Below are 15,625 nucleotides of genomic sequence, written 5' to 3'. Positions count from 1 at the left end.
AAACCAGGAGTGTGTAAGGGTGCTTTCACACTGGGTTCATTTGCTGAGGTCTGGACTCCGAGCCTGAGCGCGATTGTTCTTGGCCCAAAACATAAAAGTTTCATCATGTGATTATGAACTACAAAAAGTTGACATTATATTACAGTTTTTCTCGATTGGTTTGGCTCATTTCTTGAAACCGAGATGACATTCTCAAAATAACATGGACAAATCTCCAAACCACCTTGCAATTGTTCACAACAGAATGTCATTTTTCATTGGTTTTATCAAATTGCAAATGCTTTAGTACATGTCTCAAGTGACTCTGTGCTTTTTTTCAAATGATTATGTACAAGTAGCTACAGTTAGCACAATGAGCCCACATTAAGCACATTTTCCAAATAAATAGATCTTGCTGATCTAAACTGATTAGTTGATTTTTCAGTGAAATGGTTACTCTCTCCAAAACATATCAGCATGGTTTCATTGTGTAAGTCATCATATGCACAATTGTCTGTTCAACTGTCAAAATTAGTCAAAGATATAATACCATGAAAGAATTTCTTGGAACATTTGATAAATTTATGACAGTACTTGACAATCAATCAGGTGAAATTAGAACTAACGAAGGAGCAGTTTCCCACATCTCAGATGACCAATCAAACAGTTTGTTTAGTTACCTGACAGGTGTTGTCAATGATTATGAATGCTGCCAAAAGTATATAGACAGAGCTTGGCCCGGGGTCAGTTTCATTTGCAGTGTGAACTTGGAAGCACCTCGCCAAGTACAACAGCAACTTCCTGCTCGAGGAAGAAGAGGAAGAGGAGGAGTGAGAATGCGTGGAGGAGTAGGGGGAAGAGGCCGAGGAGCACGGAGGCACCATGATGTCCCAGATGAAATCCGGGCCACCCTTATTGACCACGTTATAAACCATCGCCTCACAATGGCAGAGGCAGGTCGCCGAGTGCAGCCTAATGTGCCTCGGCCTACAGTCTCCTCCATCATCCAAACCTTTCGCAGGGAAAACAGGTACAGAACTATTCTATTGAACTATTCAGTGTTGGTGTGTGTGTAGGCCTAGAGTACTGTAATATCTTCATGTGATGTCATATGATACTATAAAAATGACAAAGAAAAAAAAATGGAGAAAATACTGTGAATAGTATTCCAGTCACTGTGCAGTGCATCACACTTTTAGTACCATAAAACAGCAGTACAATTACATTGGTAACTCATTTTGTAACAAATTTACAGTGTTGACCTTTGACTTGTATGTCTAGGATTGGACGACAGCCTCAAGTGGGTGGCAGAAGAAAACTTCTAAATGAACAACAAGAACGAGAAATATGCAACATGGTCATTGCAAATAATGCCATCACACTGAGACCGATTCGTAATGCAATCCTTCTAGACAATGTAATGTTCCAAAATATAAACTCTATCAGCATCTCCACAATAGACCGGGTGTTGAAGAAACATCAGATGACCATGAAACCGATTTACAGGGTACCATTTGAGAGAAACTCTGACAGAGTGAAAGAGCTGCGGTACCAGTATGTGCATGTAAGTCAACTACTGGTTGTCTATCATTGTAACACTATTACAGTAAGACATGGTTACCACTTTTTTTTTGTTTTGCTTTATCCTTTTTACCTTCAGAATCCAGCTTTGTGTGACTAGAGCATTTTGCCTAGAAATTGTCTTCAGTTTTTCACTCCCTCTTTTTACAGTACTTTAGATCCTCCCTGCAGTATCTGTCTCTACTTGACTGATTAGATTTATTTTTATTCTATTGTAGAGAATAATGGCATTAGAAGGCAACGAAACCTCTCACATCCTAGTGTTCGTTGATGAAGCTGGCTTCAACCTGGCCAAAGGTCGAAGGCGTGGCCGTAACATCATTGGCCACAGAGCCACTGTGGATGTCCCAGGCCAGCGAGGAGCAAATATAACAATGTGTGCCACTATATCAGAAAGAGGTGTGGCCACACACATTCCCAGTTTAGGGCCCTACAATACACAAAAGCTCCTCAATTTTTGGACCACCTTTATACTGATCTGATCCCGGAAAATGAGAGCGGTGAAGAAGGACCTCAGCTACCACATTATGCCACTTCTACCGTGGCCCACGCATCAGAACCTGGTTCACCACCCATCCCCGGATGCTAATGGAGTTTCTTCCACCTTACTCTCCTTTCCTAAATCCAATTGAGGAGTTTTTTTCAGCTTTGAGGTGGAGGGTGTATGAGCATCAGGCTCAAGACCAGAGGGCCCTGCTGCATGCAATGGATGCTGCATGTGAGGACATCACAGGGGATCAATGTAGGGGATGGTTGAGACATTCACGCCGTTTCTTCCCTCGCTGCATCGCAAGAGAAAATATCCGTTGCGATGTGGATGAGAATTTATGGCCTAACAGAGAGCAGCGCGTCGATGGCCAGGAGGATGAGGATGGTGGCCAGGAAAGAGAGGGTGACAATGGCGACCACTGAAAATATTACTGTACTATAGTTCTGAAACTTTATTTACAGTATGGTAGGCTAGAGGTTTTTTTGTTTGTTTATAACAGTTCACATTTACAGAATCCTGTATATGTTTTCTTTTCACAGTATGTTCTCTAAACGTCTAAGCATTTTGACTTGCAGTGCTTAAACAATGCCAAAGGTATAATGCATTTTGGGGGCATTGACTATATGAGAAGGATATTTAGTTTTGACACATGGATAAACCGTTTTGGGAGAGATATGAGCTTTTGCAGGGGATCCATGGTGTTGTGCTAAACCATCCAGGTTATTTTGACAAAAGCACTAAATGAATGCACATGTGCCAAAGCAATTGAGAAGGATCTGTGCTATTTTGACTGTACTGACCTTTTATATGGGAAAGGAATCTGCTTTTCAAGCATGGAAGAAGAGTTTGGGGAAAGCTATTTGATTTTGCTAGTGAGCTATAATGTTGAGCAGAACTGTAAGACTGTTTGGGCAAATGACCTTATGGTTTTGAGAATGTCATCTCGGTTTCAAGAAATGAGCCAAACCAATCGAGAAAAACTGTAATACAAAATCAAAATCAAGTTCCCTATATAGGCCTACAGAAGGCACGCCATTTGCACGTGCTCAAAAACATTCATATAGTATGTCATTAAAATCTACAAAAAATAACAACTGGGCATTTAAGAAACATAAGTATATCAAGCATTTTTTTTCGTAAATGTAAACACAAATATGGACTGGCGGCTGTGCTTCAGATATTAATGTTACTGGTAGGGCTGGGACAACGCGTCGAGGTCATCGATGACGTCGACGCAAAAAATACGTCGATGCAAAATATGCGCATCGATTCGTCGACCTGTTTTTATTTCTCTAAAAAACATTTGCAAAACGTTTACCTTATGTTCGCTGAATATACGCGATGGCCGGATCAACATTCTGTCCAATGTTATATAACCAATCCAGGGGTTTTTCTGCATTGATCTTTTTTTTTGGCGGCTGTCAAAGCCTTATTTGATTGGATGTAGAATAGAATGACTACTGCGCCTGACAGGGCGCGTACGAGAGAGAGCCCCGGCTGCGCGCGAGCACTCACAGTCTTCAAACAACACGAGCGCTTCTTGCTCTCTCTCTCCCTCGTGCATATTAATCAAAATCATTAAACACGATAGAAAAAGGGCGAAACACCAAAGTTTCACGCGCGCTCGCGCACTCACAGTCTTCAAACTACACAAGCGCTGTCTTGCTCGCTCTCTCTCTCTCTCTCTCTCTCTCTCTCTCTCTCTCTCTCTCTCTCTCTCTCTCTCTCTCTCTCTCGTGCATATTAACCAAAATCATTAAACACGATAGAAAAAGGGGGGAACGCCAAAGTTTCACGTGGAGCATTCTGAGATTTTTTTTTTCTCCATGACAGGCTGCTAGCTCCTATTGTTAAATTTTATTTATTTTTTTTTTTTTTTTGGGAAAAGCACTCTCTGTATTAGCTTAAAGCCCTCAAGTTTACATTGGTTACTGTATTCTTTCAATTGCTCTAAACAAGTATTTTGGGTGACCTTTTTTATTGAATGCTAGACATCAAGTTGTTGTTATTTTCATCTGAAAGAAGAACTTTTTTTCGGTAAGCTAGACCCTGTGTGTTCAGTAAGCTTGTTTCAGTTAGCTGTGTTTTCAAGGCTTCAAGGTTTTATTGAATGCTATCTCTATACAAGTGCAAAGTAATGCATTCTTAGTCAGTCTTTTATTTTGTAATTTTAAGAGCAATAAACATATTGCAATGTTAAGGAATTCATGTTTTTTTCATTCAGATATGTAAATCAACATGTATAAATTGTTAGTAGTCAATTAATGGGGAGATATTCGAAATCGAATCGGTCCGGAAAAATTAATCGTTAGATTAATCGATGCATCGAAAAAATAATCACTAGATTAATCGTTTAAAAAATAATCGTTTATCCCAGCCCTAGTTACTGGTCATTCTGTGTTTCTAACGATAATGAGATCATGCTAAAAAGTAACTTATATGTACACTTTTTTATCAATTTACCAACATTAATTTATGTTTCTGCTCACGTCTCGACAGCAGCTCGGTGTCTAACACACTGCATAGCTAGCAAAAATGTGCCTGGCAGTGCGTGTGGCTCCTGATTACTAATCAAGATTGTCAAATGTGATAGCCTGAAATCAATACAAACGAAACAATCCTAATTTTTACATTAAATAAAGCACAAATCAGGGTATACTTACTCATTATTTGCAGTCCATAAAAATCCACCTGTAGTCATTCAAATAAGAGCTCCTTTGTCTTTTTTCTCGCATCAGCAACTCATGTTGTGATCTCGTGCAGAAAAGGTTGATGGCGCGTCTGGCTCAAATTCGTTAAAATGGTACGTCATCATGACGTAGAGTTTCTGGCACATGCATTATGCAGAAAATGTATAGAACGTATGTTTTGTATTTATATGAACAGATTATTTTAAGTTGTGCATTTCCCTTCAAGTTGAGGTTGTTATAACTCATCCTATTGTGTAGTGAGACACTGCAAGTTGACAGGACATGATTTCACTTGTCCACCTGACTAAAACTCAGAATCACTTTTTTACAGTGTAGGGAACACAGAGCAGCAGTCAAGAGTACAAGAATCTAAAGGATGTTAAAATATAAGTAAGTGAAGGCTTTGTAAACAAAACAGCAGCAGCGCTCAACAATAAACACACACACACACAGACAGACAGACAGACAGACAGACAGATTTATACTACTGTTGGAAACTCTGTTATCGGTAAGATGTTTTAATGTGTTTGAATCAAGTCTCTTATGCTAAGCCAAAATTTATCTGATCAAGAATTGTATCAGAATTTTATAGAATTACAGAATGTAATACTGTAGAGTATTACAGTAAAAACAGTAATACTGGGAAATATTCTTACAATTTAAAATAGCTGTTTACTATTAATATATTTTAAAACTTAATTTATTCCTGTGTAGCAGTCATTACTCCAGTCTTCTCTTTCACGTGATCTTTCAGAAATAACTTGATGTTAAAAATCATTCAGCTGCTTAATAAAAAAGTGTTTACTGAAACAATAATAAAAGCGATACAAACAAAACAAGGAAATTAAGAAGCTATAAAGTAACTTTGTACAGTAACATGACAGCTTTAAATACCTACACAGACTTTTGATGAAAAATGATGGCATATGGTGCAAAATATTACAGTCTGTTTATCATATTCATCCCATTCTAACTGATTCAAGACTATCAACAACTCATTCTCATTCAGTTTCAACAAAACCCCATCTGTGTCAGCCAGCCAGATAACTGCTATATTTAAATCAGAAAAATTTGCAAAAACGTTTAATACATTACCAAAAAAACTATAATGTTTCGGTTTGAAATTCACACAAACATGCATATAATCAACAAAGTTTCAAAAGTGATAACACAACATTGATTAACTAGACCGAACCAACAGTCAGGACATCCTTATTGTTCACTCCTGACCAGACAAGACGAAGGAAAATCACCAAATCACCACATCAAGAGAAAGGACCACATCTATCATAGACATTAGATAATATGCAATAACAAATATCCTTGGAACTTCACTGATGCACATTATCAGTTATCCACTGAAAATTTGGTTAAAAAAAAGGACACGAGTGAAATGAACCATTAAACCAATTGCTCTAAATTGCCACATTTGTCACAAAACACTTCGAATATCAGTCTACTGTGCAGCTCATTCCATTTCATATGACCATCAATAATAACTGTTTGAATCATGTACTGACAGGTATAATTACAGAGCAACCATTACACACTGTGAATAACGTGATTCGTTTGATTATAAAATATACCATTTCATTTTCAATAGGTTTCCATGGCTCTCCCTCGATTGAAATTACTCTGGGTTTTCAATTCAAACACACAAACAGCTAAATTTGTCCCATTCTACAGAGTGTTAAACTAACACTGACACAGAGTTACCACTGTTGAGGATTATATGATACGTTATAATGTTAGTGACTGTACTTTGTCTGTGAAAGTAAAATACCTTGGACATTTCATCACAGAACGCATGACAGACGATGAGGATAGTGAAAAAAAACGCCATATGATGTATATGCAGGCAAATACACTGTTATGTAAATGTAGTTTCTGTTCAGATGAGGTGAAGGTGTCACTTTTTAAAGCATATTGTACAACACTTCATACTGCTCATCTGTTGTTCAACTATAGAACATCTAGTTTACAGAAGCTGCAGGTAGCTTATAATGACGCAATGAGAATTTTACTAAAGAGACCTAGATGGCATAGTGCAAGTGAAATATTTGTGAGTGCTAGAGAGATCACGTTTAAAGCACTGTTACGAAATCTTATGTATAGATTTATCTGCCGGCTAAATGATTTGAAAAATATATCAATATAAATATAAGGGCTAGTACTACACGGCATCAGTCAAAGCTGTGGAGACATTGGTATTGTTGCATTTTGTAACTTTATATTGTGTGTGTGGTAGATGCTGTGGGTTGTATATGTTGTCCGATTGTCTTGATTGTTGTGTGTTTGTTTTTTTGTTTTTTAATTTGGACCTTGAGTCTGTAATAAAAGATTGATTGATTGTTTATCTTCAACATTGTTAACAGTGGGCCTTCTTTAATAATGTTCACTCAATTAATTAATTGCTTACTTATGTTAAAGTTTAACTCTGTTTTAGTGTTATTTTAACACTCTGTAGATTTGGACAATACTGAGCAGAGTCGATTTAACTCTGGAGATTTTGCTGTGCATATGGGTCAGTGCTGACATAAACACAAGACAATAAATTGAGAAAATCTGCATGAACATTTCTTTTTTTCTCTACTGCCCACCTTCGACAAATATTTGAATAAAATCAATAGTTCCACCTTAACAACTACAAAGTTTCCCTACCTTGCCAAATGAGACAATGTTACAATCAATCCAGTGTTTAAAGAAACACATAAATACAAAAATATAGACCTCTTTCTGCATGAAGCCCCCTAGTATCTGTTTTGTCCTTGTCAAAGGGAAGTAAACAGGTCCTAGTATGAGAAAAATTAGAAAACACATCAGCGGTCCAGATTATTATTCAACAGGTGTGAATACCAAGGAGTGAGACTCACATAAAAGAGAAATCTTCACAAACAAGTGAATAAATAAAAAACATTGTATGAAAAATGCAGGCACTTTCTGGACAGTTTTAGATCAAAATGTCTTATCTCAAACAGAATTCCCATCAGAAATAAATGATTCTACAATTAATAAAGTGAAAACTGAATGTCTAAATCATTCATTCTAGCTGCTGATATCACAAATATAGAATGATGTGTTTTTTCACATTACAGTTTTTCTCAGTCGCTTTGGTACATTTCTCGAATCAAACTCACAATTTGCAAAACAGTAAGTGCATTTCTCAAAACAACTCGTACAAATAGCAAAACACCATGGATTACCTGCAAAAGCCAGTCTCTTGCTCAAAATCCTTAGTTCATCTCTCAAAAATAAATATCTGTGTCAATGAACATCAGAATGACAAGTCCTTGTGTCATAGTTTACAGATAAGACAGTCAAATTGTTTAGTCATGTTGTCAATATAACAGTGTACTCTAAAGGGATGTTATGATGTAAACTATGGCAGCTGTTTTGGATGACAGTTACTGTATTGAACAGTATGCAATATGCTTATGTATGCCATATATCCATTTCAAAAGTACAAATTTACACATTACTGTATGTGGGATATTGATTGAAAGAGACTGGATAGAATTCCCAGTTACACTTTTACTAGTGGTCTGACCAAAAAAAAAAAAACCTTTACAATGTCATTGTGATATAGAAAAGGAAAAGGAAATATGGGCACAAAGATGAAAATAAGTCAATTGTCAGAATGTGTAACTCTTGTGTTGTCCTCTGTCTATACAGTATAAGCTTTCTAGCTAAAGATATATGAGATGAACCTTTGAGCTATTTCAGAGAAATGGTTTATCATTGGTTTATCATCGACATTCTCTTAATTAGTAAATATTCACTTGCACAATTCATGCCAAATTGACAAAAAGCCTAATAATAATGTGTAAAACTGCTTGGCAGTTTATGACAAGATTAACCATTTTGCATTTAATGACTTATACGATGAACTAAAGACCCGATGTTTTGGGGGGTAAGACTATTGCACAGAAAACTATATAATAAATTTTGAGCAACATGACATTAGCAACTGATAATGTAGGAAACAACAGAGAATTGTACATAATCATTTGCATGGATGTACCAAAGCATTTGCAACTTGTTCAAAGAAATGAGAAACTGCTTCTTTGATGTGCACAAGTGACACATTGATGTGAGAATTGAACAGGTAGTTTTGAGAATTTCAATTCTGATCTGAGAAATGTACCAAAGTGACTGAGAAAAACTGTAAATAGGGAATGTTTGTAAGACTCCAGCATTCTGACACAATTCAAGCCTTTAACACAATCAGCCTAGCAACAAAACATACTGCTACAGTATTACAGTAATATTAGCCTACAAAATACGCTGAGGTGATTTTCAATATAATCAGTAAGTGGTCTGATATCCATAGACGACTGTGAATATGAACCAATCAGAAACGTTTATCTAAATGGACATTTTACTAAATAGAATGAATCAGATAAAATGACATAAAGACAGACAGACAGACAGAGATAGATAGATATATGTTATCACAAACATAAAAAAACATCATGTATTAAAATTGCAGGATATATATTATAAATGCTGCAAATCTAGGTTTGAAAATGGCGCTAGACTTGCAAAGTCATGCCAGGAGGACAGATGAGGTGTTATTTTTGTATTGCCCCATATTACACTTTAGTTGTTCAAACTAACCAAGGACAAAAATTCAGCTAAATCATATTCAGAAGGTTCAGCTGTCTCTCAGTGATAAAGCTACTACAGTTTTTGCACAAACAAACTCTGAATACATTTGCCTTGTTCAATAATGAAAAAGTCTCAGGTCTCAGAGACAGGTGAACCTCAAGTAAACATGCTGAACATACTGAGCATGGTGACATGATTTCTAACCGATCTAATCAGTCATATTTCTGCAGTTGTATTCGTTGGCTTATGACTTTGTCATTTTGTGCGTGTACTGCAGATGATAGATGAGTTTAGCTAAACGCATTTTCAGCCCTGTGGTCTACTCCACTCATCGAAAATGAAGTCTATTTTGAACGCCCGCACGTTCGCAGCTGGGTTGGACATGAAATGGCCAAAACAGATTGAGTGCTGAATTGGACTGACAGTTGAAGGGAAAAAATCTGGCTCTAGTGAAGAATCTAGATCACACAAAATATGACGCATGTCTTAGGCACACATCACGCCTTTCTCATTTCAAAAGAAACCCCTGCTGTTCAAATCTTTTTCAACAACAATGAAAAAACTCTTTGGTGTCTTTACTTGCATGAATATATCCACGACTGTTCATATGATATACTGCTGATTTTTCATTTTTGATTCAATCAAAAGAAGTTAAGTTACTAGATAGGCCTACTAAATTAACCTGTCATTAACCAAGGGGAGGCGCTGTTTCTTTAGTTTAAGCTCAAATAGGTGACCCGAGGAGGTGTGTATTGCCTCCTGCAGAAAGGTGTTTCCAGAGATTGTCTTACTATTGAGAGATGAGAGGGTCTGTACTACCTACTATTGAAGGATGCATAACGGTCAACTTGGATCACATGTGCCTTAATAACCAATCACATTACAGCCTTGATGTCACTGAATTTCAGTCAGAGTTGTGCGACACTCAATCGCCGTTTTACGAATACCATAGGAATGAATGAGAAGTGCCATAAGCTGATTCCAACCTGTCGCAAAAAGTCAGTGACTTCTTTTGTAAAACTGCATTTTTAGCCCCATCAGAAACTTGCTTGCTTTATTTTTCCTGCTCAATGGCTGGCTCAAGATCCGTCAGAACTCTTTGTCTTCTTCTACTATGTAAATGCCACGTATCTGATGCTTTAAAGAGTCATAGATCATAAAAAGAAATAAACTCTGGAATAACAGCTAGATGGTCACTATCACAAAATAAAACTTGAAACCTGGACTACTCATCACGTGGCTATAATAGACACACACACACACACACACACACATGCATACAGTATATATATATATATATATATATAATGAAAAAACAAACGATAATAATAAATGTGTGAGATTATAAGTAGTGAGATTTAAATAAAAAATATAATAATTTCTTATATATACAGTCATTAATAGCCCAATAATGTATGCAAAGGTTGTTTTTTTAATATAATAAATACCTGGTCTGCTTTTCATGGAAGATGGTGAATTTTAGAATCAATTGTTTCTAAACCAACATTTGCAATATATAGCTATATTATAAAAAACAGACCTTAAAACATTTACTAATTACATGCCATGGGGCCATGCTAACTAGCTAAACCTTGACCCCTTGATGCCACAAAATATTTCACACTGAGGCCAAACATGTGGCTTCAGCTGTCAATCTGATCTATTAAAAATTACACACTTAGAAAAGTTGTATCTGTAATTAAGATTAAGCTAAAATATAGTTACAGTTCTCAGCTCCATTATCATATAGTTTGTTAATTGGTTTCAGAGGTCTTGTATAGTCTAATTATATTCAATTGACATGTTCTTACCTGGAGGGTCCTGAAGGGTCCTTCATCAGTTTCTGTAAATGAATATTTAAGAATTAGTCTTCATTAGAAACAAAAAACAGACAGCTCTTATGACCATTAAACACAGTTAATTAATGTTAATGCCCTAAACATAAGGAGACCTTGAAGTCTTTCCCCTCAGGCCATTCATTTAGGAGGGTCAGGAAGTCATTCATAATGAAACAGCTGCAACAAATTGAAAAGATGAAGACAAAAGATGAATATTTTACTGTTATTACTAATACAAGACATTTTTTCTCTCTCTCTTTAAAGAAAGCAACACTGTGATTGAGAATGACTGTTCCCTGTAAGACCACTTTGTTTTGATAGAGCAAACTCTTAATTTCGGATTAAAATATATGACAAAGTCAACATTATGACAACACACTACAGTATGCATTTACACACTTGAGTATGAACACTGATGATGAAAAACAAAAATCAAATGCAAATGTAATGCTTGGAGCTGAAGTTACTTCTTAAATGTCCTTAAATTATGTGAAAGACACATATTACAGACAATGATTTAAATATAACCTTATATAATACTGGGGTTGTTCACTTTTCATTAATTTTCAAATTCAGTGTGACTCGGTTGGTGTCAGTTCCTCAGAGCCTGTCTGATGACAAGGTGGGAAATAAACTGGGGTGACACTGCTGAACACAGATTTTTATTAGTTGTGAGGTTTTCTGTATGATTATGTGCATAATTGTGCTAACCCGTTTTCTGAAACACCTCAGATGTGAAGATATCATCCATACCAATTACTCAAGCTATATAACTTAAATTAAAATATTTTCTTAAAATTTAATTCATGAGTATTCTGCTCTAGTGTCAGCAATTATATATTTACAGAAATAAAGTTTTTTTTTTTTTACATTTTTGTAGAAACTGTGATACATTTTTTTTTCAGGATTCTTCAATAGAATTTTTTTTAAAAAGCATTTATTTGAAATAGAAAACTAAATAAAATAGATATATTTTTACTGTCACTTTGATCAATTTAATGTATCTAATCTGAAAAATAATTTAAAAAATACATAAAAATATATTTAAGAAAAATGACTTGGCCATTAACGTTTGTACTGTAGTGTGTATATAGTCTATTTCTCCAGATAGGCATGTGTGTGTGTGTGTGTGTGTGTGTGTGTGTGTGTGTGTGTGTGTGTGAATTGCAGAATGCTTTGAAATGGCTTCCTGAACAGGTTCACAAGAAAAGATCCTCTAGAATTATTCGGACTTTCCAGCGCTACTCATTACGCAGCAGCATGACAAATGTAACCAACAGCGGCAGGGCTTTGCACGGGGAGGGCGTGTCGTGGGGGCGGGGCTTGGGCGGGATTTGCTTTCCAACCCTCCAGAGTGAGTTCCCATTCTCTCAGTCTCCACTGCTCGTCCAGAGTCCAGACTTCACCTGCGATCAACGCATAGAGCAACCGCCTGATCCTTTCAGCGCACTCAACCAGAGAGTTCTCTCGATACTGTCCAACAACTTCAAACGAACATATCTTTTTTGAAAATCTCTTCGGACTGTATAAAGGAGAGCCGGGGATTTCTAGGATGAATTTGCTTATTTGCCTTTTTGGTGCCTCCATAGCAGCCGCTGTGTTTCAAACAGGTATGTCAATTAATTTATAATGTAAATACTGAGTCAGTGAGAAATAATCTCTCTCTCCCGTTCTTTACATGTAACATCGCTGCCGTAATTCGAGAATTATGTTGAACGGGCTCGTTCCTACAGTGACCATTCGACTTTTTTTTACTTCCTTACCATCAGTGAACATCAGCAAGTTTTTATAAAAGCCGTTGCCGTAATTCGTTGGCAATCATTTGTAGATCATGTGTTACACTTTTCATTTCTCTCACGTTAAGAACAAGAGGTCAACTCTCCACCTGACGAAGATTAAGCCATCTGTACCCGCCTCGGACATTCACATTCATTCATTTTTATCACCAGAAGTAGGAGACCGCGATAACGCTTTCAAATTTAAACGATGCTCAGTAGAGAGAAGTGAATAGGGAGTGCTTCAACTTTTAGTTTGGACCGGTGACTCGACATACGACGTAATGTTGTTAATGCTGCTTGTTTCTGTTTCGGTTTAGCCGCGTCACGAGCAGAAAGGTAGGCTACAGTGACGTGTCTGAATTCCCCATCTTATTATTTTATGCCTCAGTCCCAAATAGAAACTAAACACGGACCATAAAGAGACTGTTAAGATAAATAATAATAATAATAATAATAAAGTCCTGTCATCCTTTACTCACCGTCGTGTTGTTGTTAAGAGTATGGCTAGATTTCTTCCGAAGAACACAGATGGAACATTTCTTGAGTCATAGTTTGTATATGAAACAAACCGAAAACACCTGCTGTTAGTCCCCGGATCACTGACTCAGTGAGAAATGATCAGTTTGACTGATGAACGAATCATTCGGATATGGTTTTGTGAATTGAATCATCTAATTCAAAGATCAAAATCGAAATAATAAGACTTAAATGTTGTCCTGTACCTCCCAGAATTATTTTTTATGACGAATAGGACATTTTTAAACTAGCTACTTTTAAGGTAGACTGCCTTTATTTGAAGCTTGATTGCTTCAGTCCCCATTTATTTTAATAGCACAGGGGTATCGAACAAGATATTTTTTAGTTTTTTGCAAATGAAGAAAGTCACGCAGCTTTGGAGTGACATACAGAATTGTAATTTTGGGACGAACTATCCTTTTAAAAAGCAATTGCTTAATTTTTGGTTCGTGCATGGTTGTTGCCCAGGTTGAGCAAATTATGTCAATTTCATCAGTAATTAAAGTCTATCATATTTTTGAGACGCGCTCGACCGCCGCCCGGCTTGAATCTTTTGAGCGCGTGATTGCGGTTTGTATGTGCGCGCTTACGAGAGAGAGAGAGAGAGAGAGAGAGAGAGAGAGACGAGAAGCGATCGTGTGCACGCTCACGAGAGGTTGCGGAGGTGGAGGAGGGCGGTGTGTTACAAATTCAGTCATCTGACTGGTGTATGGTTTTATCAGTGTCACATGCTTGTGTGCGTATCAGAATTTAATTTAAATTTATGTAGGCTATATTAGATAAAATATCTAATTGATATATATATTATTAAATAGATACCTATGTTTTATTATTTAAAACGTTTACTGTTTATACTTTGGCTATACTTTATATGGGTCAACACAGTCAACATTTCTTGTGATGTGACACCTCAGACTATTTTATAACTCATTGGCCTTGTATAATTGCTCAAATTAATCACAAGACCATGCATTAGTTGAGAGATGATTATTATATTTTGCTTTCCAAAATCATGTCACACTGCAGGACAATTAAACTATTTGGGCAAAATGGTATTTAAATCTTGTGGGAAAAATTGTGGCCTGTTACAAGACCTGAGATATACAATTTCCCTTGTTAATCCCTTATATAGGTCTATGCATCCATACAAATGTAAACCAAAAATGTGATTATAAATAAATAAATATATATATATATATATATATATATATATATATATATAATATGTGAAAAATAAACTACCCTTATACTATCTAAAAATAGTGTTTACTATGTTAGGTATGAAACTGTCTGCCATGTACAAACTATAATGGGATATTTGTTCAAATCAAATTAAATGTGTCCAGCATAAAATTAGGGAAGCTCTGCTCATCATGTGACATTTTCCAAAATAACACTCGTTTGTCAGCCTGTTTGCAGAACTTCATTTAATTTTATTGTATGACAAAGAATATGTTGTTGATTAAAAAGAACTGCACTGGAAATTCATTGGAAAATACAGCTTGTGAAGACTTTGTTCAGGTTGTTGTTTTAGGATTCTGTCTGATCTGACAGGGCTATAGGTATGGTTCATGCTCTTGCCCGAGGAACCCATACCATCCTTTAAAATTTCCAAGTGTAGTTTCTAAGTGACAGAACATGACATCTCATGATTTACCTTGAGAAGTAAGGCATGTCAGTATAGTTCTGCTTCCCTAACACAGATATTGCTGTAAGCTGTGTGGGGAGTTTCAAAGAGTTCTCCCCCACCCCAGACACACACACACACATACACATAAACCATAGCCTTTACTCAAAGGGCATTTGCTTTTATGACCCTCTGGCTATTTTTGGTTGTGTGTTGGAGAGGTCTGTTTATCTGTAGTGCTGTCAGCAGGAGACTGATCACCTGTATGAAAACAGGTAAAGAAAAGCATCTCTGACATCTTTGCAAGCTCAGTGGTTGGATTGTGTGTATAGCAAAAAACCTCTTCCTGGTTTGAAAAAATGCACTCTTGGAAACTTTGTTGGGTTACGTCAGGGTTACTGAAACCTCAGATATATTTTAATTTCCATTTGCATATCATTGACGTCACGCCAAATGACATACAGTATGACCATGAGGAGGAACTGAAATTCTCTCTGAACTAAAAAGCACAGGCCTTT

At 36.5% G+C, this 15,625-nt stretch overlaps 1 protein-coding gene and 1 long non-coding RNA gene across 4 annotated transcripts in view; one reads left to right on the top strand and one right to left on the bottom strand.

The window, feature by feature from the left end:
* The window catches only part of LOC132132519 (uncharacterized), a 54,742-nt gene extending 40,949 nt beyond the window's left edge, over positions 1-13,793 (bottom strand). The window contains exons 1-3 of one of the 2 annotated variants that reach the window (XR_009429048.1): positions 13,440-13,793; positions 11,300-11,363; positions 11,160-11,191 (exon numbers count right to left, since the gene is read on the bottom strand). This is a non-coding gene — a long non-coding RNA (uncharacterized LOC132132519). The remainder of the gene's footprint in view (positions 1-11,159; positions 11,192-11,299; positions 11,364-13,439) is intronic. The other variant, XR_009429047.1, reaches the window with a different exon arrangement.
* LOC132132518 (CD166 antigen homolog) overlaps positions 12,548-15,625 on the top strand; it is a 60,408-nt gene continuing 57,330 nt past the window's right edge. For both annotated transcript variants that reach the window (XM_059544922.1, XM_059544921.1), the window contains exon 1: positions 12,548-12,796. In XM_059544922.1, the coding sequence (XP_059400905.1) occupies positions 12,739-12,796 (58 nt within the window). In that variant the 5' untranslated portion in view covers positions 12,548-12,738. The remainder of the gene's footprint in view (positions 12,797-15,625) is intronic.

This window comes from Carassius carassius, chromosome 49 (assembly GCF_963082965.1).
Source record: "Carassius carassius chromosome 49, fCarCar2.1, whole genome shotgun sequence".
Lineage (NCBI taxonomy): Eukaryota > Metazoa > Chordata > Actinopteri > Cypriniformes > Cyprinidae > Carassius > Carassius carassius.
This window is presented reverse-complemented; position numbering and strand designations above follow the sequence as displayed.